The sequence below is a fragment of the Pristiophorus japonicus genome, chromosome 11 (assembly GCF_044704955.1).
Source record: "Pristiophorus japonicus isolate sPriJap1 chromosome 11, sPriJap1.hap1, whole genome shotgun sequence".
NCBI classification, from domain to species: Eukaryota; Metazoa; Chordata; class Chondrichthyes; family Pristiophoridae; genus Pristiophorus; species Pristiophorus japonicus.
Window position 1 is genome coordinate 19742919 of NC_091987.1, and position 26864 is coordinate 19769782.

Here is a 26864-nt window from a genome sequence, read left to right on the forward strand (position 1 = left end):
GTTTTGGCATTTGCAATTGACCCCCCCCACCCTCAACAGCCTTTTTGGGGGGAAGAGTTCCAGATTCCCACGGCCCTTTGTGTGAAGTGGTGCTTCCTGACATCACCCCTGAACGGCCTGGCTCTAATTTTAAGGTGATGCCCCCTTGTTCTGGACTCCCCCCGCCAGAGGGAATAGTTTCTCTCGCTCTACCCGATCAAATCCTTTAATTGTCTTAAACACAATCAATCAGATACCCCCTTAAACTTCTATATTCAAGGAAATGCAAACCTAGACTATGTAATCTCTCCTCATAATTTAAGAGATATGTTTAAGATAATGATAATCCCGGGTATCATTCTAGTGAATCTGCGCTGCTCCCCCTCCGTGGCCAATATATCCTCCCTGAGGAGCGGGGGCCAGCACTGAAGGCAGTTAGCCCTGATGGGATCTGACCAGAGCTGTGTACAACTGGAACATAACTTCCACCCATTGTATTCCACCCCTCGAGATAAAGGCCAACATTCCATTCATCTTTTGAATTATTTGTTTGTACCTACCCACGAGCTTTTAGATGGACCGCTAAATCTCAATGGCCAGCCGCAGATCCTAGCTTCTCGCCATTTAGGTCCAAAGTGGACCACCTCGCAGGTTCCCATGTTGAAATTCCATCGGGCACAGTTTTGCGCACTCACTGAATCGCTCAACACCACTTTGCAGCTCCCATCTACACTATTTACTGCTCCACCTAACATAGAGCCTGCAGAAAACTTGGATATACGCTCTCTATTCCTTCATCCAAGACAGTTACAAATATAGTGAAAAGCTACAGCCCCAGTGCATGAGAACATAAGAAATAGGAGCAGGAGTCGGCCATACGGCCCCTCGAGCCTGCTCCGCCATTTAATACAAACATGGCTGATCCGATTATGGGCTCAGGTCCCTGGAGGACACCATCTCCCTCAATCCCTTCTTTCTCCAGAAACGTCTCTCATTATCTCCCGACCCAGTTTATGGCGTGCAGCATCAATATCCTGTTCTGGTTAATTATTTCCTAACTTGATTACTCTTTGGGTGAAAAGTTCCACATTATTTCCATCTTACTTTTTCAGTTGTAACTTTCGCCCCATGGGATGTGGACCTCCTTGACCACGCCGGGTAATTTGCCTGGACCACTTTGATCAATTACAGCGCCAGTTAAATAGCTTATATCATCGTTTGAAATTAAAATGCCTCTTCAGTACGCTGCACTGCGAGAATGAAATTGCATGCATCTTCCCAAACCAATTTTAACTGTGCAGCATTCGATGTAATTACTGTTGTTACAAGTTATAGCTAAAACATAGAGCAGTTCTGTCACAATTAAAGTAATTGCTATTGATGGGGTAAAATAGAAACGGAAAAATAGCTCAAGAGAATTGAACACCCGGCATGAAGACTTTGTTGACCTTAATTACAGCAGCGACTGCATTTAAACGCACTTCAATGACTGTGAAGCGCTTTAGAACATCCTGAGGTTATGAGAGGGTAATGCAAGCTCTCGCTGTAATATGGTGCTCAGGAATCCAGGCTGACAGTCGAGCGCAGGACTGAGGGATTGCCACGATATTGCTGTTTTCAAATAAACCGAGGCCCTGTCTCAGTGACACAAGTGGACATTGGAAGACCCCGGGGGTTCTGTTCGAAGGGGAACGGGGAGTTTTCCCAGTGTCCCGACCAACATTCAACCAACCCCGCCCCACAAAAAGAGCAGATTAAGCATTCATTTATCTCACTGCTGCCTGTAGGATGTTACAGAATGACGAGAATATAAGAAATAGGAACAGGAGTAGGCCAAATGGCCCCTCGAGCCTGCTCCGCCATTCGATAAGATCATGGCTGATCATCGACCTCAACTCCACTAGTGAACCTTCTCTGAACGGCCTTCAATGCAAGTATATCCATCCTTAAATAAGGAGTCCAAAACTGTATGTAGTTAGTACTCCAGGTGTGGCCTCACCAATACCCTGTACAGTTGTAGCGAGACTTGTCTGCTTTTCTACGGCTAAATTTTCCCCAGTGATTTGTGCCATTTTTTTGGGAGCAGGACGCTTTTTTTGGCCTAGTTAAAAACCCCCAGTTTCTCCAATCAATTTGCATCAGTGTAACTCAGTTAGTTATGATTTTTTTTTAGCTAAGATTTTTTTTCAGCCAAAGCGGGTGTAACCTGCCACCCGCACCAATTCTGGCCATTTCGGCAAGTTTGGCCGGCTCAGAGTTATTCCAGTTCTTCTTAGGCCAGCGTATGTGGCCTCTGTAGAAAAACTTCCTGGTGAGTTAAGGAAGGGGGGTCGGGGCGGGCTAGGGATTCGGCTACAAAACAAGCCGTGGGGGGCGGGGGGGGAGTAGAAGAGGAGGGAGAGACAGCCGATCAGAAGGCTTGGTGTCCAGGGAGGGGAAGGGTTCGAGAGGTCACTTCCGTAATGTTGTGTTTTGTTAATGAAACATGATTCAGTTTTAATGTTTTCCGATGCTCTCACACAGCACTCCTCCTCGCACACACACACACAACTGGCTCTTTTAAAAATGGCCGATTGCCAAATCCGAGCTGTACTGAGCATGCGCGTCCATTGGAACGGCGTCAAAAAAGTAACTTTTTTTCCCCGCGCATGCACAGAAGGCACAGCTTCATTTTTTTGGCGCAGATGGCAGGCCCCACCCCGCCTGATGTGACTGGACGCGCCGCGCTGCGCCAAATTCAAACTATAGATCGGGGAAACTTTGGAAAAATATTTATGTCGCATTTCTGGCCTAGAAAACCCGGTGTAACTCTGGCAATACTCCAGAAAACGGGCTTGGGGAAAATTGAGCCCATACTCCACCCCCCCTGCAAAAAAAGGCCAACATTCCATTTGCCTTCCTGATCACTTGATGTACCTGCATACTAACTTTTTGTGTTTCATGCACAAGGACCCCCAGGTCCCTGTGTACCGCAGCATTCTGTAGTCCCTCTCCATTTAAATAATATTTTGCTTTCCCATTCTTCTTAGCAAAGTGGATAACCTCACATTTTCCCACATTATACTGCAACTGCCAAATTTTTGCCCACTCACTTGACCAATCTTTGCAGATTCTTTGTGTCCTCCTCACAACTTGCTCTCCCACCTATCTTTGTATCAGCAAATTTGGCTACAATACCCTTCATCCAAGTCATTAATACAGATTGTAAATAGTTGAGGCCCCAGCACCAATCCCTGCAGCACCCCACTAGTTACCGTTTGCCAACCTGAAAATGACCCATTTATCCAGACTCTCTGTTTTCTGTTAGTTAGCCAATCCTCTATCCATGCTAATATATTACCCCTAACCCCCTGAGCTCTTGATACACCATGATACAGCACACAAGGAGGCCATTCTTTGAAAGAGCGATCCAGTTAGTCCCAGTCCCTTGCCCTTTCCACGTAGCCCTTCAAATTTTGATGGTGAAGAATGCCTCCAGCACAGGCCTACTAAAACAAGAGTCATTGCACTTCACTGTATAATGTGCAAAGCACTTGGAGACATGATAAGATGCATTATAAACAAGTCTTTAAGAGATACATTTAAAATTAACAAAAAAAAAATTGCATTGCACGTTTTTATGAATCCACATTCCATCTTATTTCTATGCAATCTCAATAGACATAGACATAGAAAATAGCTGCAGGAGTAGGCCATTCGGCCCTTCGAGCCTGCACCACCATTCAATAAGATCATAGCTGATCATTCCTTCAGTACCCCTTTCCTGCTTTCTCTCCATAGCCCTTGACCCCCTTAGCCGTAAGGGCCATATCTAACTCCCTCTTGAATATATCCAATGAACTGGCATCAACAGCACTCTGCGGCAGGGAATTCCACAGGTTAACAACTCATTGAGTGAAGAAGTTTCTCCTCATCTCGGTCCTAAATGGCCTACCCCTTATCCGAAGACTATGTCCCCTTGTTCTGGACTTCCCCAACATCGGGAACATTCTACCCGCATCTATCCTGTCCCGCCCCATCAGAATCTTATATGTTTCTATGAGATCGCCTCTCATCCTTCTAAACTCCAATGTATAAAGGCCCAGCTGATCCAGTCTCTCCTCATATGTCAGTCCTGCCATCCCAGGAATCAGTCTGGTGAACCTTCGCTGCACTCCCTCAATAGCAAGAATGTCCTTCCTCAGATTAGGAGACCAAAACTGAACACAATATTGCAGGTGAGACCTCACCAAGGCCCTGTACAACTGCAGTAAGACCTCCCTGCTCATATACTCAAATCCCCTAGCAATGAAGGCCAACATACCATTTGCCTTCTTCACTGCCTGCTGTACCTGTATGCCAACTTTCAATGTCTGATGAACCATGACACCCAGGTCTCGTTGCACCTCCCCTTTTCCTAATCTGCCGCCATTCAGATAATATTCTATCTTCGCGTTTTTGCCGCCAAAGTGGATAACCTCACATTTATCCACATTATACTGCATCTGCCATGCATTTGCCCACTCACCTAACCTGTCCAAGTCACCCTGCAGCCTCTTAGCGTCCTCCTCACAGCTCACACCGCCACCCAGTTTAGTGTCATCTGCAAAATTGACAAGGACGCATGAATAAATAAACTTCAGAGCAGCCCAACAGAGCACTGGAGTCAAAAGACATTCACAAGCTTCAAGGGACCACACATTTGTGATTCATTCCACCAATCTTATTTGTTCATTCGTGGCTAAAGATGTAGTGATGGACGTGACATAGCTGGATTTAATCTGACCCATGCATTAATGCAGACACAACTGCTCTCGCTCTGCAAGGTTCTATGCTTAAATGTCCGGCCCCATTTTGTACAAACAGCAACCGATTCAACCTCATCATCAGAAGCAGTCCCTCGGAGTTGAGGAAGACTTGCTTCCACTCTTAGCATGAGTTCTTAGGTGGCTGAAAGTCCAATACGAGAACCACAGTCTCTGCCACAGAGATTCAACCTAACACCAAAGCAGAATACTGTGGATGCTGGAATCTGAAACAGAAGATGCTGGAAATCTCAGCAGGGGAAGCGACGTCTGTGGAGAGAAAGAGAGTTAATGTTTCGGGTCTGTGACCTGAGGAAGTCTGTTCTGACGAAGAGTCCCAGACCCGCAATTAGCTCTGTTGCTCTCCACAGACGCTGTTTCACCCGCTGAGATTCCCAGCATTTTCTGTTTTTATAACCGATTCAACGTGATCACCTCTTCCCCTCGCAACCATCCCCCCGCAGACGGCAGGTAGGTAGTGATCACAGAATCTTACAGACCAGAACCTCACCACAGGGACTACAGCGGTTCAAGGTGGCGGCCCTTCACCACCTCCTCGAGGGCAATAAATGCTGCCCTTGCTAGCGACGCCCACATTACGTGAATGAATTAAAAAAAAACAGGAGATCATTTGGCCCATCGTGCCTGTGCCATTTAGCAGGCAGAGATTTTCTATCACAAAGGGATAGATTCCTTGAGGGTGATGGTCCTTCGCTAATAATTCTTACATGCCAATGCAGAGGAGCCAGCATGATCAGCTTTAGTGGGGCATAGAAAATAGGTGCAGGAGTAGGTCATTCTTCCCTTCGAGCCGGCACCAGCATGCAATAAGATCATGGCTGATCATTCACTCATGGCTGATCACGCTCCGGACCATAAAGGAAATTGGCACAGTTGATAGTCACTAAATTCTAGTCTTACTTGTGACACTGAAACACAGCACAGAACAAATAACCAACAGAATTTGAGCTGTGCGGCTAACTGATGCCAGATATGAAAAAAGTGGCGGTAGCAGACCTTGCAATGAGGACACTTCGCGCACAAAGGTTTGCCTCTTGCCAATTTCAGTGCACAATGTTGACAGACACAAGTCACTGAACAGCCTCAGAGCATTAAAACAGGAGGAAGTCTACAGCCATGGCACGATGCTCGGCATCAAAAGCAAATCAGCTGGTTGGATGGAAGCTCGGCTTGACAATGAAAAGTGAATGAGGATAATGATGAGTGGACAATGACCAGTCACTTAATGACAGATAGAAGTTGGCAGCGATGTATTCTCTGAACAATATGGAGCAGGGAGATTCCAGCAGTATGAGATTTGGCATTGACACAAAACCTTGCCATAGGGAGACTGCCTGTGTCCTAACTCGCACCAAGTCCCGCTTACCCATCATCCTCTGTGCTTGCTGATCTACATTGGCTCCCGGTCTGGCAACACCTCAATTTCAAAATTATCGTCTTTGTTGTCAAATCCCTCCATGGCCTCACCCCTCCCAATCTCTGTGACCTTCTCCAGCCCCACAACCCCCTCATGATCTCTGCTCTCCTCCAATTCTGGCCTCTTGTCCTTCCACCGCCTTCAGCTGTCAGGGTGCCAAGCTCTGGAACTCCCGCTGTAAACCTCTCCGCCTCTCTTTCCTCCTTTAAGACGCTCCTTAAAACCCACCTCTTGGACCAAGCCCTGTCCTTGTATCTCCTCATGTGGCTCGGTGTGAAACTTTGTCTGATTAGACCCCTGTGAAGCGCCTTGGGATGGTGTACTGTGTTAAAGGCACTATATAAATGCAAGTTGTTGTGGGTGATAACACTTCAAAGGGACCTGGGCTCATTAAAAGGGTGGACAAAGATATGGGTTACACTGCTGTTTCCCATCACAGCCCCTCCCACAACAAACTACTCAAGTCACAGAGGCCAGGCCGGGTAAGGGTGGCAGATTTCCTTCCCTCAAGGACATCAGTGAACCAGATGGGGGTTTACAACAATCTGACAACTTTCACCGATACCAGATTGTTAAAAACTGAATTCAAACACCAAACGGCCCTGATGGTATTTGAACTCATGCTCTCTGGGTGACCAGTCCAGTGACAGAATCACTGCAACACTGGCACCTGAAGATGACAACCCAGTGTTAAGAGTTGTTGCACGTGGTGTTTAATCACAATTACAAGAACTGAGAGGTTATCATTATCAGAAAAGACTGAACAGGCCAGGGCTCTGTACTCGCGAAAAGAGAAGGCTGAGGGGAGACCTGATAGAAGTTATGAAGGAGTTCGATGTAGAAAAGATGTTCCACATGGGGGAGAGCAAAACTAGAGGCCATAAATATTAAATCTAATTCGGAAAATCTTTACCCAGGGAGCGGTGAGAATGTGGAACTAGCTCCCACAGGAAGGGGTTGAGGTGAATCGTATCGATGTATTTAAGGGGAGGCTGGATAAACACATGAGGGAGAAAGGAATAGAGGGTTATGCTGACAGTGAGATGAGGCTCGTGTGGAGCATAAACACCAGCATGGGCTTGTTGGCCAAATGGCCAGTTTCTGTGCCGTAAATTCCAAGCCACTGTTTATAACTCAAAGGCAATCTAATCACACGTGGCCCACTCACAAACTGGATGCAGATAACTGCTCCAAAAGGTTGGATACCATGGAGATACACCACGAGAGGTGATGCTCCTTCTACTGTGTTCCCAACAACATGGCTTAAACTCCATCTCGGGAGAGAGCGTCCTATCCAAGACTGAGGCTCTGTACACCAACAACAACACGTGGCCAAACCTTGTGCAAAGGATACTTCCCGGGCTGGTCTATCCCCACTCTGTAGTCGGGGAAACTCTTCTCGTGATTGAAGTTGAAGACAAATAGAAGATTTGCCCGCTCAAAGACGATGACCTTGTTTCCCTCGTGTTTCTCACTCACATAGGCCTAGAAAGGGAGGAATGCAAAGGAAAAATTATGAAGGAAACACACATGCATCCTAACAACGCAAGTGACTGAACGACAGTAAAAGTGCACACACTCGCTCACTGGTGAATTCCAGGCCCCACAGACATTTTCACATACACCAAATGGATCAGCATACTTGGGACTGGCACGATGGTTAATATGGCTCCTTCTGTGTTGAAATTTCCACAATTCCATGTCTTCCAGTGCCATACTGAGCGAGTGTGGCATTGGCAGAAGTTCAGTCCTTTGAACGAGAGACCCAGCTATAATCCCATCTCCCTACTAGGGTGGAGATTAAACATTTCATGGCACGGTGGAGAGCATTAAGTGATTAGAGGGAAGATTTAATAAAGGTGCTGAAAATTCTGAAGGGTTTGGATGAAGTAGAAAGGGAGATAGTGTTTCCACTGACAGGAGGGTCAATGACTAAAGGACACAGACTTAAGATAATTGGTAAAAGAATCAGGGGGGAAATGAGGAGAATTATTTTTTACCGAGTGAGTTATAATGATCTGAACATGCTACCTGAAAGGACAGTGGAAGCAGATTCAACAGTAACCTTCAGCAGGGAATTCGATATATACTTAAAACAAAACATTTGCAGGGCGATGGAGAAAAGAGCAGGGGATGGGGGAGTGGGACTATTTGAATCGCTCTACCACAGAGCCGGCACAAGGCACGATGGGCCGAATGGCCTCCTTCTGCGCTGTATCGCTCTATCTGAAAAGGAACAAGGAGCCATCCAGGTGTTGTGGCCAACATTTCTTCCTGTAACGTAACCAACCCAACAACTGGTCACTCATTGCATCGCTCTTTGTAGGATCTTACCACCGCACATTGACAACTTGTATTTATATAGCGCCTTTAACGTAGTGAAACGTCCCAAGGCGCTACGCAGGAGAATTATGAGATAAAACATTTGGACACCGAGCCGCACAAGTAGAAATAAGCGTAGGTGACCATAAGATTGGTCAAAGATATTGGTTTTAAGGAGCATCTTGAAGGAGGAAAGAGAGGTAGAGAGGCAGAGAGGTTTAGGGAGGGAGTTCCAGAGCTTGGGGCCCAGGCAACAGAAGGCACGGCCACCAATGGTGGAGGGATTATAATCAGGGATGCTCAAGAGGGCAGAATTAGAGGAGCGCAGATATCTCGGGGGGGGTTGTGGGGTTGGAGGAGATTACAGAGTTAGGGAGGGGCAAGGCCATGGAGGGATTTGAAAATAAGGATGAGAATTTTGAAATCGAGGCATTGCTTATCCGGAATGTAGGTCAGTGGGCACAGGGGTGATGGGTAAGCAGGACTTGGTGCGAGTTAGGACACGGGGCAGCCGAGTTTTGGATCATCTCTGGTTTATGTAGGGTAGAATATGAAAGGCGAGCCAGGAGTGCGTTGGAGTAGTCAAGTCTAGAGGTTACAAAGGCACGGACGAGGGCTTCAGATACGGATGAGCTGAGGCAAGGGGGCGGAGATGGGCGATGTTACGGAGGTGGAAATAAAGTAATTCAATGTACGTGAAGCACGATGAGATGCCCGAGATGTGATATGGTGCAATCTAAACATACGGTTGTCCTTGCTTTGCTCTGCAATCACAACATGATGAAATCACTTTGATGAAAGAGAGATTTTGATGTGTTGAGTGTTTTTTTTAATAATCTGAAGGATGCAGGAAGGCCATTTCAGTGCAAAGAAAATTGTGCCATCACAAGGATTTTTTTTCAGCTAATCTTGGGGATTTAGCAATTAAGAATATGAAAAAAAACAAATTCACTGTTGCCGACTGACCAGTGTCTTAGCGGATAATCCATCGAGTCTGAGGTCTTGTGTTCCCCGGCCTGCCCAACTCAACAACGTTCATTTCTGCAGGCTCTTGTCGTGTACGGAGGTCGCGAGTGTTCGAGGTCAGAAGGCATCAACCGGGGAGCGAATGGATGGAGAGGAATTGGGGAAGGCAAAAGTGCGATCACAGAACAGGGTTTTCAAAGGAGGTTTTTGAAAGTAGAAAGGGAGGTGGTGAAGTGGATGTGTTGATAGGGGGAGAGCCAGAGTCCTGGGAAATAGTGGCTGCAGATATGCCTGCTGATCATAAAAACATAAGGAATAAGAGGAGTAGGCCATTCGGCCCCTCGAGCCTGTGCCATTCAATATCATGGCTGATCTTCGACCTCAACTCCACTTTCCCGCCCGAACCGCATATCCCATCATTCCTTTCATATCCATCGTCATGATGTCAAGGTGAATCTACAAAATGATGGAAGGGAGAGGGGAATCAAGCATGGAGTCCCAGGCTTAGAAATGTGTCTCGGGAGGTGGCACAAAACTTGCGGTATCGGATCGGATGCACGTTACACACAGCGCGTGATAGTCAGTTCCAGATAATCTGTTCAAGTGATGTTTGATTGAGGGATAAATATTGGCTCAGGACACCGGGGAGAATTCCCCCGTTCTTCTTCTTCGAAATAGTGGCCATGGGATCTTTTACGTCCACCTGAGAGAGCAGACAGGGCCTCGGTTTAACGCCTCATCCGAAAGATGCACCTCTGACAGTGCGGCGCTCCCTCAGCACTGCACTGGAGTGTCGGCCTAGATTTTTTGCTCAGAGGCGGGAGTGCTACCCACTGAGCCACAGCTGACACTGTGCCAAACAAAGTGATCGGAAAGGTGGTAGTGTTTATGTGAGACATAGACACATTCTAGGAGTTTGGAAAGACACAGAAGGTTGGGGAGAATGGAAAGGTTGAGAGTACGTTTTGAAGGGAACTGATGTAGACGGTTTGGAAGGAGGTAGCTACCAAGTTGCAGGTTGGAGGCCAATGGGAACATTGTCAGGAATTAGACTGAGATGGGGAAGTTGGCAGATTAGACGTTGAGATGGAAGGCGTCAAGAGAGAAGATGGTGAGCTTCAAGAATCAGATAAAGATCGATAGTTATGAGGAGTGAGTTGAGATGTGGGACAATTTCCAGCAAAGCTGAGGGGGCTATTAAGAGATTTAAACACAGGCTTTTAAAATTATGAAGGGTTTTGATAGGACGAATAAGAAAAGATGTTCTCTGTTTGGGGAGTGACAAGGAATCATCAATTTAAAATTGTCACCAAGAGAGTGAGGAGAGGCAAGGAGACATTTCTTTACGCGTTGGGTTTTTGGGGTATGTCTGAAAGGGCAGTGGAAGCAGATTCAATAGTAACTTTCTAAAAGGGAATTGGATAAATACTGGAAGGGAAATAATTGCAGGCCTATGGGGAAAGAGCCAGGAGTGTGGGGCCAATTAGGTCGCACTTTCAATGTGCCAGCACCAGCACGATGCGCCGAATGGCCTCCTGCTGGCTGTAAGATTCTATAAATCAACTGAGGTGGAGCCCATCACATCTTTTATGGGAAACGTGGGTAAAAATTTAAAGCAGAGACAGAGTCAGGAATACAGGAAGAGAGCAGCACCCTGGGATGTGTTTTGGTTCCCTCCTCCCAAGAGCCAGCAGACCCCATGGGCCGAATGGCCTCCTTCTGTGCTGTAAATTTCTATGGTTTTCCTAAGAACATAAGAAATAGGAGCAGGAGCAGGCCATACGGCCCCTCAAGCCTGCTCCACTACAATATCATGGCTGATCTGATCATGGACTCAGCTCCACTTCTCTGCCCACTCCCCGTAACTCTTTATTCCCTTATCGCTCAAAAATCTGTCTATCTCCGCCTTAAATATATTCAATGACCCAGCCTCCACAGCTCTCTGGGGCAGAGAATTCCATAGAGTTACAACTCTGAGAAGAAATTACTCATCTCAGTTCTAAATGGGCGGCCCCCTTATTCTTAAACTATGCCTCCTCGTTCGCGATTCCCCCACAAGTGTAAATATCCTCTCTGCATCCACCTCCAAGTCCCCTCAGTATCTTGTATGTTTCAATATCACCTCTCATTCTTCTAAACTCCAATGAGTAGAGGCCCAACCCGCTCAACCTTTCTTCATAAGTCAACCCCCTCATCTCAGGAATCAACCTAGTGAACCTTCTCTGAACTGCCTCCAATCCAAGTATATACTTCCTTAAATTAGGAGACAAAACTGTACGCAGATGTTGCCTGACCTGCTGAGATTTCTGGCATTTTCTGTTTTTAATTCCAGCATCCGCAGAATTTTGCTTTTGTATTTGCGCAGTACTCCAGGTGTGGCCTCACCAATACCCTGCACAGTTATAGCAGGACTTCTCTGCTTTTATACTCTATCCCCCCTTTGCAATAAAGGCCAACATTCCATTTGCCTTCCTGATCACTTGCTGTACCTGCATATGAACGTTTTGTGTTTCATGCACAAGGACCCCCAGGTCCCGCTGTACTGCAGCATTTTGTAATCTCCCTCCATTTAAATAATAATGAGCTTTATTATTTTTCCTGCCAAAGTGGAGAACCTCACATTTTCCCACATTATACTCCATCTGCCAAATTTTTGCCCATTCACTTAGCCTGTCTATATCCCTTTGCAGATTTTGTGTGTCCTCCTCATAATTTGCTTTCCCATCCATCTTTGTATCATCAGCAAACTTGGCAACATTACACTCGGTCCCATCATCCAAGTCATTAATATACATTGTAAATAGTTGAGGACCCAGCACCGATCCCTGTGGTACTCCACTAGTTAACCGTTAGCTAATCGGAAAATGACGCATTTATCCCGACTCTGTTTTCTGTAAGTTAGCCAATCTATCCATGCTATCATATTGGCCCTGAAATTTCAGCCATCTTTGTATCAGCAGCAAACCTGGCTTCAGGAGGATCTCTGAGAGTAACCTGGAGATTTGGCCACAAGAAAAACATAGAAACATAGAAAATAGGTGTAGGAGTAGGTCATTCGGCCCTTCGAGCCTGCACCGCCATTCATTAAGATCATGGCTGATCATTCCCTCAGTATCCCTTTCCTGCTTTCTCTCCATACCCCTTGATCCCCTTAGCCGTAAGGGCCATATTTAACTCCCTCTTGAATATATCCAATGAACTGGCATCAACAACTCTCTGCGGCAGGGAATTCCATAGGTTAACAACTCTGAGTGAAGAAGTTTCTCCTCATCTCAGTCCTAAATGGCCAACCCCTTATCCTAAGACTATGTCCACTGGTTCTGGACTTCCCTAACATCGGGAACATTCATCCCGCATCTAACCTGTCTAGTCCCGTCAGAATCTTATACGTTTCTATGAGATCCCCTCCCATCCTTCTAAACTCCAGTGAATAAAGGCCCAGTTGATCCAGTCTCTCCTATGACAGTCCAGCCATCCCTGGAATCAGTCTGGTGAACCTTCGCTGCACTCCCTCAATAGCAAGAACGTCCTTCCTCAGATTAGGAGACCAAAACTGAACACAATATTCCAGGTGAGGCCTCACCAAGGCCCTGTACAACTGCAGTAAGACCTCCCTGCTCCTATACTCAAATCCCCTAGCTATGAAGGCCAACATACCATTTGCCTTCTTCACCGCCTGCTGTACCTGCATGCCAACTTTCAGTGACTGATGAACCATGACACCCAGGTCTCGTTGCACCTCCCCTTTTCCTAATCTGCCGCCATTCAGATAATATTCTGCCTTCGTGTTTTTGCCCCCAAAATGGATAACCTCACATTTATCCACATTATACTGCATCTGCCATGCATGTGCCCACTCACCTAACCTGTCCAAGTCATGCTGCAGCCTCTTAGCGTCCTCCTCACAGCGCAACCCAGTTTAGTGTCATCCGCAAACTTAGAGATATTACACTCAATTCCTTCATCTAAATCGTTAATGTATATTGTAAATAGCTGGGGTCCCAGCACTGAGCCCTGCGGCCCTCCACTAGTCACTGCCCGCCATTCTGAAAAGGACCCGTTTATCCCGACTCTCTGCTTCCTGTCTGCCAACCAGTTCTCTATCCACGTCAATACATTACCACCAATACCATGCGCTTTGATTTTGCACACCAATCACTTGTGTGGGACCATGTCAAAAGCCTTTTGAAAGTTCAAATACACCACTTCCACTGGTTCTCCCTTGTCCACTCTGCTAGTTACATCCTCAAAAAATTCCAGAAGATTCATCAAGCATGATTTCCCTTTCATAAATCCATGCTGACTCGGTCTGATCCTGTCACTGCTTTCCAAATGCATTGCTTTTTCATCTTTAATGATTGATTCCAACATTTTCCCCACTACTGATGTCAAGCTAACCGGTCTATAATTACCCATTTTCTCTCTCCCTCCTTTTTTAAAAAGTAGTGTTACATTAGCTACCCTCCAGTCCATAGGAACTGATCCAGAGTTGATAGACTGTTGGAAAATGATCACCAATGCATCCACTATTTCTCGGGCCACTTTCTTAAGTACTTTGGGATGCAGCCTATCAGGCCCTGGGGATTTATCGGCCTTCAATCCCATCAATTTCCCTAACACAATTTTCTGCCTAATAAGGATATCCTTCAGTTCCTCCTTCTCACTAGACCCACGGTCCCCTAGTACATTCGGAAGGCTATTTGTGTCTTCCTTCGTGAAGACAGAACCAAAGTATTTGTTCAATTGGTCTGCCATTTCTTTGTTCCCCATTATAAATTCACCTGAATCCAACTGCAAGGAACCTACGTTTGTCTTCACTAATCTTTTTCTCTGCACATATTTATAGAAGCTTTTGCAGTCAGTTTTTATGTTCCCAGCAAGCTTCCTCTCGTACTCTATTTTCCCCCTCTTAATTAAACCCTTAAGTCTTCCTCTGTTGAATTCTAAATTTCTCCCAGTCCTCAGGTTTGTTGCTTTTTCTAGCCAAATTATATGCCTCTTCCTTGGCTTTAACACGATCCTTAATTCCCCTTGTTAGCCATGGTTGAGCTACCTTCCCCGTTTTATTTTTACTCCAAACAGGGATGTACAATTGCTGAAGTTCATCCATGTGATCTTTAAATGTTTGCCATTGCTTATCCACTGTCAACCCTTTAAGTATTCTTTGCCATTGATGTGTAGTCACGGTTGTATGGTAGGAAACGCGGCAGCCAATTTGCCCACAACAAGTTCCCACAGACTGGATATTGGTCAGATAATCTGTTTATTGGTGTTGATTGAGGGATAAATATTGGCCCAGGACACCGGGGAGAACTCCCTTGCTCTTATTCACAATAGTGCCATTTGATCTTTTACATTCACCTGAGGGAGCAGACGGGGCCTTGGTTTAACGTCTCATCCAAAAGACGGCACCTCCGACAGTGCAGCATTCCCTCAGTGTTGTACTAGAGTCAGCCGGGATTATGTGTTCAAGTTGCTGGAGTGGGACTTGAACCCAAAACCATCTCGACTCAGAGGCGAGAATGCTACCCACTGAGCCCATTCTTGCCAGCTGTGGACCAGCACTAGAATTGCAGGTGGTCAATCCTCGTCATTTAGCAATGAACAAGCCTGCAATTGCACTCAGGCTGGCTAGAAGACTTGCATTTGTAAAGTTCCTTTCACCACCTCAGGACATCCCAATGAAGTACTTATGAAGTGTAGTCAGTGTTGTAATGTAGGAAATGCGGCAGCCAATTTGCACATAAACAGCAATTTGATAATGACCAGATAATCTGTTTTAGTGATGTTGATGGTGATAACTCCCCTGCTCTTGGGACCTTTTACCTCCACCTGAGAGCAGACGGGGCCCTCAGTTTAACGTCTCATCCGAACGACGGCACCTCTGAGAGTGTAACACTCCCTCAGTAACCTAAAAAACAGATGGTGGGCGGAGAAAACACAGGCAATCCAGCAGTTAGCCGACAACCACGACATGTGTGAATTCTTCAGCGCAGTCAAGACCACCTACGGCCCAAGCACCCAAGACCCTACCCCACTGCTGACCAAGATCAGTGAGGTACTCATCGAGGACAGAGAGGCAGTCAGTGCCCGTTGGAAGGAGCATTTTGAAGATCTTCTTAACCGAGACTGTGTCTTCAACGCAAGTGTCCTTGACTCCATCCCGCAGCATGCTACCCGCCACCACGTCAGTACAACCCCAGCCCGGCACAAGGTATAAAAGGCCATCCATCAGCTGTAGAATAAAAAGGCAACAGAAGCAGACATAATGCCCACAGAAGCACTAAAGCATGGCAGAGAAGCACTTTCGGCACGAATACATGACCTAATTTCTCTTATCTGGAAGGAGGAGAGCATGCCAGGCGATCTCAGAGATGCCGTAATCGTGACCATCTTCAAAAAAGGGGACAAATCCGACTGTGGTAACTGTAGAGGAATCTTCCTGCTGTCGACCACAGGGAAAGTCTGTTGTGTATCTGTAAAGCATGCACTCCCATGTTCCGCCACCAGGGAGCTCATCCCCTGAAGTCCCAAGGGATCCCAGCATCCCTTGGGAACACTGTATATAAGCCGGCTCCTAAGGCCTGCTCCTCGCTCTGCAAGTGTTTTATTAAAGACTGAGGTCACTGTTACTTTAACCTCCCTGTGTGCAGCCTCATTTGTGTTAGGAACACAATAACTGGCGACGAGGTTACGAATCCAACGCAAAGATGCAGAAACTGTGGGCATCCTGGAGAAGGTCTCGGAGGGTGAAGACTGGGAAGCCGATGTCGAATGGTTAGACCAGTATTTTGTAACCGAGCTGGACGGAGAAGGAAGCACTGCAAAAAGGAGAGCAGTCCTCCTTACAGCCTGCGGGGCACCGACCTACAGCCTCATGAAGAATCTTCTGGCTCCGGTGAAACCCACAGATAAGTCGAATGAGGAGCTGTGTACACTGGTTTGGGAGCATCTTAACCCGAGGGAGAGTGTGCTGATGGCGAGGTATCGGTTCTATACGTACCAGCGATCTGAAGGTCAGGAAGTGGTGAGCTACGTCGCCAAGCTAAGGCGACTTGCAGGACAATGTGAGTTTAATGGCTACCTGGAGCAAATGCTCAGAGACTTTTTTGTACTGGGCACTGACCACGAGACCATCCTACGAAAAGTTTGGACTGTAGAGACACCGACCCTCAGTAAGGCCATTGTGATAGCACAGGCATTTATGTCCACCAGTGATAACACCAAACAAATCTCTCACCACACAAATCTCTCTAGCAATGTTCATAAATTAACTGGAACTGTGTTTGCGAGCAGAAATGTACAGGGCAGAACTCACGAGTCTGCAACTGCCAGCAGGCCTCAGGTGACCCAGATGACTCAGAGTCTGCAACAAAGGATGAATACAAGGCAATTTACACCTTGTTGGCCTTGTGGAGGCTTCCATTCAGCCTATTCATGCCACTTCAAAGGGTATGTTTGCAAGAGCTGTGGAACAATGGGGCACCTCCAACGAGCTGCAAGTTCTGCAAAACCTGCTAACCACCACGTGGCAGAGGAAGATCAGTCCATGGTGGATCAAAGCAATTTCGAGCCTCAGAGAGAGGAAGCAGATGCTGAAGTACACGGGGTGCACACATTTTCGATGAAACATCCACCTATAATGCTAAACATAAAATTGAATGGCTTACCCGGAGCCATGGAACGGGACACTGGCGCTAGCCAATCCATCATGAGTAAAAAGATGTTTGAGAGACTGTGGTGCAACAAGGCATTCAGTCCAGCCCTGAGCCCCATCCACACAAAACTGAGAACTTACACCAAAGAGCTTATCACTGTCCTGGGCAGCGCTATGGTCAAGGTCACCTACAAGGGCACGGTGCACGAACTGCCAATCTGGATTGTCCCAGGCATTGGCCCCACACTGCTTGGAAGGAGCTGGCTGGGCAAAATCCGCTGGAACTGGGATGACATCTGAGCGCTATCACATGTCGATGAGGCCTCATGTATCCAGGTTCTAAATAAATTTCCTTCCCTTTTTGAGCCAGGCATCGGAAACTTTTCCGGGGCGAAGGTGCGGATCCACTTGGTCCCAGAGGCACGACCCATTCACCACAAGGCGCAAGCGGTACCTCACATGATGAGGGAGAGAGTGGAAATCGAGCTGGAAAGGCTGCAACGCGAGGGCATCATCTCCCCAGTGGAATTCAGCAAGTGGGCCAGCCCGATTGTTCCAGGTTTTGCGGCGATTATAAAGTAACTATTAATCGTTTCTCGCTACAGGACCAAGGCAGATGATCTATTTGCGACACTGGCAGGAGGCAAGACGTTCACCAAGCTCGACCTGACTTCGGCCTACATGACGCAGGAGCTGGAGGAGTCTTCGAAGGGCCTCACCTGCATCAACACGCACAAGGGACTGTTCATCTACAACAGATGCCCGTTTGGAATTCGGTCGGCTGCAGCGATCTTCCAGAGAAACATGGAGAGCCTACTCAAGTCAGTACCACACACGGTGATCTTTCAGGACGACATATTGGTCATGGGTCGGGACACCGCCGGGCACCTACAAAACCTGGAGGAGGTCCTCCAGTGACTGGATCGCGTAGGGCTGCGGCTGATGAGGTCGAAATGTGTCTACATGGCAACAGAAGTGGAGTTTTTGTGGAGAAATATCGCGGCGGATGGCATTCGGCCCAGACGCCAAGACAGAGGCTATCAGGAACGTGCCCAGGCCACAGAATGTCACGGAGCTGCGGTCGTTCCTGGGACTCCTCAACTATTTTAGTAACTTCCTACCGGGGTTAAGTACCCTCTTAGAGCCCCGACATATGTTATTGCGCAAAGGTGAAAACTGGGTATGGGGAAAAAAACCAAGTAATTGCTTTTGAGAAAGCCAGAAACATTTTATGCTCCAACAAGCTGCTTGTATTGTATAACCCGTGTAAAAGAATTGTGTTAGCATGTGACACGTCGTCATACGGAGTCGGGTGTGTGTTACAACAAGCTAACGTTGTGGGGAAGTTGCAACCGGTCATCTATGCTTCGGGAGCTTGTCTAAGGCCGAGAAGGCCTACAGCATGATTGAGAAAGGCATTGTGTGTTCGGGGTAAAGAAAATGCATCAGTACCTGTTTGGCCTCAAATTTGAGCTGGAAACCAATCACAAGCCCCTCACATCCCTGTTTGCTGAAAACAAGGGGATAAATACTAATGCCTCAGCCCGCATACAAAGGTGGGTACACGCGCTATCAGCCGCCACAGGCCAGGCACCGAGAACTGTGTGGATGCTCTCAGTAGGCTACCATTGCCCACCACGGGAGTGGAAATGGCGCAGCCTGCAAACTTGTTGATGGTGGCACAGCCCGCAGACTTGTTGATGGTCATGGAAGCGTTTGAAAATGATAAATCACCTGTCACGGCCCGCCAGATTAGGACTTGGACCAGCCAAGATCCTCTGCTGTCCCAAGTAAAAAACTGTGTACTGCATGGGAGCTGGGCCAGCATCCCCATTGAAATGCAAGAGCTAATCAAGCCGTTCCAGCGGCGAAAGGACGAGCTGTCCATTCAGGCAGACTGCCTGTTGTGCGGTAACCACGTAGTGCTACCAAAAAAGGGCAGGGAGACGTTCATCTCAGATCTCCACAGCACACACCCGGGTATAGTAATGATGAAAGCGATAGCCAGATCCCACGTGTGGTGGCCCGGTATCGACTCTGACTTAAGAGTCCTGTGTATGGCAATGTAGCGTGTGTGCTCAGTTGAGCAACGCGCCCAGAGAGGCACCACTAAGTTTGTGGTCCTGGCCCTTCAGACCATGGTCGAGGATCCATGTCGACTATGCGGGCCCGTTTCTCGGTAAAATGTTCCTGGTGGAGGTGGATGCTTTTTCAAAATGGATTGAATATGAAATAATGTCGGGAAGCACCACCACCGCCACCATTGAAAGCCTGAGGGCCATGTTTGCCACCCACGGCCTGCCTGACAGACTGGTCAGTGATAATGGGCCATGTTTCACCAGTGTCGAATTTAAAGAATTCATGACCCGCAATGGGATCAAACATGTCACCTCGGCCCCGTTTAAACCAGTCTCCAATGGGCAGGCAGAGCGGGCAGTACAAACCATCAAACAGAGCCTTAAACAAGTCACAGAAGGCTCACTCCAAACCCGCCTGCCCCGGGTACTGCTCAGCTACCGCATGAGACCCCACTCGCTCACAGGGGTGCCCCCGGCTGAGCTACTCATGAAAAGGATACTTAAAACCAGACTCTCGCTGGTTACAACCCAACCTGCATGATCAGGTAGAGAGCAGGCGGCAGCAACAAAATGTAAACAATGGTCGCTCCACTGTGTCACGGGAAATTGATCTGAATGACCCTGTGTATGTGCTAAACTATGGACATGGTCCCAAGTAGATCGCGGGCACGGTGATAGCTAAAGAAGGGATTAGGGTGTTTGTAGTCAAACTAGTCAATGGACAAATTTGCAGAAAGCACCTGGACCAAACGAGGCTGCGGTTCACAGACTGCCCTGAACAACCCACAGCAGACACCACCTTTTTCGAGCCCACAACACATACCCAAAGGATCAACGACACCACGCCGGACCAGGAAATCGAACCCATCATGCCCAACAGCCCATCAAGGCCAGGCTCACCTAGCAGCCCTGCAGGGCCAACAACACGCCAGCCCAGCGAGGGCACAGCCAACACACCAGAACAGACATTTGTACCGAGGCGGTCCACCAGGGAAAGAAAGGCTCCCGACCGCCTCACCTTGTAAATAGTTTTCACTTTGACTTTGGGGGGACGAGTAGGGGGGAGTGATGTGTATCTGTAAAACATGCACTCCCATATTCCGCCACCAGGGAGCTCATCCCCTGAAGTCCCAAGGGATCCCAGCATCCCTTGGGAGCACTGTATTTAAGCCGGCCCCTAAGACCTGTTCCTCACTCTGGAGTATATTAAAGACTGAGGTCACTGTTACTTTAACCTCCCTGTGTGCAGCCTCATCTGTGTTAGGAACACAATAAAGTCATCGCAAGAATCCTCCTCAATCGTCTTCTCCCTGTGGCTGAAGAGCTCCTCCCAGAATCGCAATGTGGATTCCATCCACTGAGGGGTACAACGGACACGATCTTCACCATCCTCCGTCTGCTCCACGCCAACATGCAAGCCGTGATCCTGACCAATGGATCCACCAAACTCCCATTCTACATCTGGACCGGGGTCAAGCAAGGCATCATTGCACCAACGCTCTTTTCGATCGTCCTTGCTGCAATGCTTCATCTCACCTTTAGCAAGCTCCCCGCTGGAGTGGAGATAAATTATACAACAAACGGGAATCTGCTCAACCTCCGCCGCCTCCAGGCTGGATCCAAGGTCGTCCCATCCTCCATCATTGAATTACAGTATGCAGACGACGCCTGCGCACACTCGGAGGCCAAACTCCAAGCTATCGTCAACATCTTCACCGAGGCGTACAAGAGCATGGGCCTTACACTAAACATCCGTAAGACAAAGGTCCTTCACCAGCCTGACCCCACCACACAGTATTGCCGACCGGTTATCAAATCCACGACGAGGCCTTGGACAACGTGGACCATTTTCCATACCTCGAGAGCCTACTATCAACAAGGGCAGACATCGACGACCAGGTCCAACACCGCCTTCAATGCACCAGTGCAGCCTTCGGAAGAAAGTGGTTGAAGACCAGGACCTCAAATGCGGCACCAAGCTTATGGCCTACAGGGCAGTAGTGATACTCGCCCTCCTATATAGCTCAGAGATGTGGGACTATATACAGCAGACATATCAAAACACTAGAGAAGTACCACCAGCGTTGCCTCCACAAGATCCTGCAAATCCATTGGCAGGATCGACGCACCGTCAGTGTTCTCCAAAAGCAAGTGCTCTACACGGAGCTTCGTCACGGCAAGCGAGCCCCAGGTGGGCAGAGGAAACGTTACAAGGACACCCTCAAAGCCTCCCTGATAAAGTGCAACATCCCCACCGACACCTGGGAATCCCTGGCCCATGACCGCCCTAAGTGGAGGAAGAGCATCCGGGAGGGCGCTGAGCACCTCGAGTCTTGTCGCCGAGAACAAGCAGAAATCAAGCGCAGGCAGCGGAAGGAGCGTGCGGCAAACCAGACTCCCCGCCTACCCTTTCCTCCAACCACTGTCTGTCCCACCTGTGACAGAAACTGTAGGTTCCGCATTGGACTCCTCAGTCACCTGAGAACTCACTTTTAGAGTGGAAGCAAGTCTTCCTCGACTCCGAGGGACTGCCAATGATGACGACTGGAATGTCAGCCTGGATTTTGTACTCATGTCTCTGGAGTGGAACCCACAACCCTCTGACTCAGAGGTGAGGGTGCTGGAGACAGCTTTCACACTGGGTTTAATAGATGATCTTAGATCTAATGGGAAGAGGGTGCACTGCAAGATATTGTCAGTGGTACCAAGATACATCACCTAGCAATGCACTCCAAGCCGCCTATTATTCTATTCTAGTTATTTTACAAGATCAATACTATCAAACCCAAGAGGCTACATTGACTATGCAGACGCAGGAGGTTGCTCATGATCCTGCTCCTTGGCACCATGCATCATTATTTGCGCAAGTAAAAACGTTTGCTAATTGCCTCATCAGTCCAAATCGGAGACCAGTGTGAACCATGGAGCGAGTGCATTTATTAGAAATAATTTGGCAGGCATTAAAAAGCCCAATTCTGTTCATACAACCACAGATGCAGGACATTTGCTTATGTAAATTACTGAGATATCATTATTTACAAAGTTAGAGTTTTAAAATCCTTGGCTTTATTTTCAGTCACGATTAAACAAGATATACTTGCAGGGATTTTGTTCCATACTGGGAGTAAACAGATATCAGGATGTGATTGAGGAGTTCAGAACAACTGCAATGTCAAGACTGCTAGAATCATAGAATGGTTACAGCACAGGAGGCCATTCGGCCCGTCGAGCCCATGCCGGCTCTCTGCAAGAGCACTTCAGCCACTTCAGCCCTTTCCCAATTTTTTTCTTTCAGGTACTGATCCAATTCCCTTTCGAAAGCCACGAGTGAGTCTGCCTCCACTACCCTCTCAGGCAGCGCATTCCAGATCCTAACCACTCGCTGTGGTTTTTTCTTCATGTCGCCTTTGGTTCTTCTGCCAATCACCTTAAATCTGTGTCCTCTGGTTCTCGACCCTTCCGCCAATGGGAACAGTTTTTCTCTATCTACTCTGCCCAGACCCCTTGTGATTTTGGACACCTCGATCAAATCTCCTCTCAACCTTCTCTGCTCCAAGGAGAACAACCCCAGCTTCTCCAGTCTATCCACATAACTGAAGTCCCTCATCCCTGGAACCATTCTCGTCAATCTTTTCTGTACCCTCTAAGGCCTTCACATCCTTCCTAAAGTGCGGTCTTGAATCTCTCTCTAATTTCCCAGCAAATTTGTTCCTCCATATTTTTCCCACTAGTTGGTGCCTATAGAATACACCTCGTGTAATGGCACCTCTGTTGTTTCTCAACTCCATATAGATTCTGTCCTTGACCCCTCCAGGACATCCTCTCTCTCTAGCACTGTAACATTTTCCTTGATCAATACTGCTACCCCACCTCCTTTCTTTCCTGAACACCTTATAACCAGGAATATTTAGAACCCAATCCTGCCCTTTTTGGAGCCAGGTCTCCGTTATCGCCACATCATCATATTCCCATGGAGCTATTTGTGCCTGCAGCTCACCAACTTTATTTACCACACTTTGTGCAATCAAACACATGCACTGTAAACCGATCTTAGATCATCCTGTATCTTAGTCTGACTCCACCTAATACCATACTATTTCTTACTCTAGTGCTATCCGTCTCACCCAATCCTTTGTGCACCTTGTTTCGCCTTTCTAACGCTACATCCTGGTGCCCAACGCCCTGCCAAATTAGCTTAAACCTCCCCAACAGCACTAGCAAACCCCCCTGCGAGGATTATACAGGGAGATCGACAAGTTGGCTTCAAAATAAAAGTATTTGGTGCTCATTTTTTGCTATGCTCTCTCTCTGCCTTTCTATTTAATTCTAGGTGCGTCAGTCTTGAGAGCAGTGTAGGCTGACGTTCTAGTGGCGTATCAGCCGTGGCTCAGTGGGCAGCACCCTCAGCTCTGAGTCAGAAGATCGTGGGTTCAAGTCCCACTCCAGAGACTTGAGCACAAACTCTAGGTTAACACTCCAGTGCAGTACTGAAGGAGTGCTGCACTGTCAGATGAGACGTTAAACCGAGGCCCCGTCTGCCCTCTCAGGTGGATGTAAAAGATCCCATGGCACTATTTTGGAGAAGAGCAGGAGGGTTATCCCAGGTGTCCTGGCCAATATTTATCCCTCAACCAACATCACAAAAATAGATTATCTGGGTCATCATCACATTGTTGTTTGTGGGAACTTGCTGTGCGCAAATGTGCCGCCGCCTTTCCTACATTACAACAGCGATTACACGTCTAAAGTTATTTCATTGGCTGTAAAGCGCTTTGGGACATCCGGTCATTGAGAAAGGTGCTATATAAATGCAAGTCTATCTTTCTTTCAGTGCAGTACTGCATTGTCAAAGATGCCATACTTCAGATGAGACATCAGACCATTCGTTTCTAGCGATTCAGGTGGGCATTAATAATCTGTGACACAGCTCAAAGAAGAGGGAGCTCTTCCAGTGCCTGGGCAAATGACACAACCAACACCACCAGAATATGGGTTACCTGTTCATCTCACGGCTGTTTATGGGAACTTGCTGTGCACAAAATGGCTTCCCCTTTCGTTCAGCTAACAGGAGTCAATGCACTTCAAAGCCGAGCATAAGGATATGCAATGCACTGAAATTAGGTTAAGACTGTCCAATTGGACAAATTTAACATAGGAACAGGAGGAGCCCATCCAGCCCCTCGAGCCTGTTCCGCTATTCAATTTGATTGTGGTTGATTTATACCTTAACTCCATTTATGTGCCGTGGTTCTGTAACCCTTAATATCCCTTTGCCAAACAAAAATCTGTCAATCTCAGTTTTGAAATTTTCAATTGACCCCCAGCCTCCATAGCTTTTTGGGGGAGAGAGTTCCAGATTCCCACCGCCCTTTGTGTGAAGAAGTGCATCCTGACATCACCCCTGAATGGCTTGGCTCGAATTTTAAGGCTGAGAAACAGTGAAGGAAATGGTACAATTCTCTATGTTCATTACAAACCACCAAACAGTGGAGATAAGGTAGAGATGGAAATGTAGGGACAGTTTTATTTAAGACCAACTGGAATAAAGTTAATGCAGGCGATCAAACTTGGAAACGTTTTTCGAGAATGAATCCAGGACGGTTTCTTAGATCAGTATATTTCTAGTCCAACGAGGTAAGAAGCATCGCTTCATGTAGTTCTGTGATGTGAAGTGAGGTAAATTATTTATGTGAGAGTAGAACAACTGCGAGGAAGCTTGCTTCAATATTTCGGATGAGACGTTAAACTGAGGCCCCATCTGCTCTCTCAGGCGGGAGTAAAAGATCCCATAGCACTATTCGAAGAAGAGCAGGGGAGTTCTCTTGTCCAATATTTAGTCCTCAAGCAACAACATTAAAACAGATTATCTGGTCATTATCAGATTTTTGTTTGTGGGAGCTTGCTGTGCGCAAATTGGCTGCTGCATTTCCTGCATTACAACACTGAAGTACTAAAGGGAGTAAAGGGTTATGGGGAGTGGGCAGGGAAGTGGAACTGAGGCCAAATGGCCTAATCCTGCTCCTATTTCTTACCTTCTTATGTTTCCAGTGGCTGAGGGGTCCAGAACGAGGGAAATGCAAGATTAAACAAGAAAAATTTATGGTAAAAACTAGGAGAAACTTTATTTTTAACACAGTGGATTATAAGGCAATGAAATTCACCACTGGAGTCCGTGATTACAGCATTGACCATGTTAGCGGAGTAGAGATATATGGGGACAGGGCAAGCACATGGGAGTTGGACTGCTGCTCATATGGCGACTAGAACTGTACGCAGTACTCCAAGTGTTAATGCAGCTCTCTATCCAGCTCAGTCTTCATGCCGCTGCAATTGAGAGCACGAGTTACTGCACCCCTGCTGTGTAGTGACCTGGCTTAGTTACCAATCAATATCTGAGGTCTGCAGTCTGTGGGAGAGCATCAAATGTGAAACATGACCAGTTAATTCCAATCCAATTTTCCAATGTGCATGTGTTAAGCAAGAGGGTTGGAAATGTTCATGTGATATCCATCAATTAATATCGGTTATGCAGTGGGATTTCAAATACAGTATTATATATTGCGTACATGAGATTTAGCATTCAAACACTGTACACAGACCTGCCTCTCAGCACCAGAGCTACAGTACACAGGACTTACTGGAAACACACAGAAATCTTTACCTCCCTCTAACAATCAAACATTATTCTCCCTTCTCCAGTACAAAATGAAAGAGTATAAGCAGCAAGGATGCTTTTTTTTGGTGCTGTAGCAAGCAGAAACCAAAGACCAATGGACCAAATCCATTAATAAAGGATGGGAGACTATTTACGCTTGGCTGCACTTGCAGCAACCAACTAGAGCTTCAGTGACTAGGCTTCCCAGCTTTGGCCAAGTCCTAGTGAGATATCGCAAGGTTCGGTGCTTGGGCCTCAGCTATCCACCATTTATATCAATGATTTGAATGAGGGAACCAAATGTAATATATCCAAGTTTGCTGATGATACATAGAAAACATAGAGACATAGAAAATAGGTGCAGGAGTAGGCCATTCGGCCCTTCGAGCCTGCACCACCATTCAATACAAAGCTAGGTGGGAATGTAAGTTGTGAGGAGGATGCAAAGAGACTTCAGGGGATGTAGACAGGCTAAGTGAGTGGGCAAGAACATGGCAAATGGAATATAATGTGGAGAAATGTGAAGTTATCCACTTTGGTAGAAAAAATAGAAAAGCTGAGTATTTTTTAAATAGTGTGAGATTGGGAAATGTTGGTGTTCAGAGAGACCTGGGTGTCCTTGTACACCAATCACTGAAAGTTAACATGCGGGTACAGCAAGCAGTTAAGAAAGCAAATGGTATGTTGACCTTTATTTCAAGACGATTTGAGAATCAGAGTAAAGATATCTTACTGCATTTGTATGGGCCCTGGTGAGACCGCACCTGGAGTATTGTGTACAGTTTTGGTCTCCTTACCCAAGGAAGGATATACTTGCCATTGAGGGAGTGCAACGAAGGTTCACCACTGATTCCTGGGATGGGGGGATTGTCCAAGTGGAGAGATTGAGTAGACTAGGCCTATATTCTCTAGAGTTTAGAAGAATGAGAGGTGATCTCATTGAAACATACAAAATTCTTACAGGGCTTAACAGGGTAGATATAGG

The 26864-nt window shown here is 47.1% G+C and overlaps 1 protein-coding gene across 2 annotated transcripts in view; it reads right to left on the reverse strand.

Annotated features, from left to right (window-relative positions):
- gbe1b (glucan (1,4-alpha-), branching enzyme 1b) overlaps positions 1-26864 on the reverse strand; it is a 641317-nt gene that overhangs the window by 93053 nt on the left and 521400 nt on the right. For both annotated transcript variants that reach the window (XM_070893260.1, XM_070893261.1), the window contains exon 14: positions 7556-7686. In XM_070893260.1, the coding sequence (XP_070749361.1) occupies positions 7556-7686 (131 nt within the window). The remainder of the gene's footprint in view (positions 1-7555; positions 7687-26864) is intronic.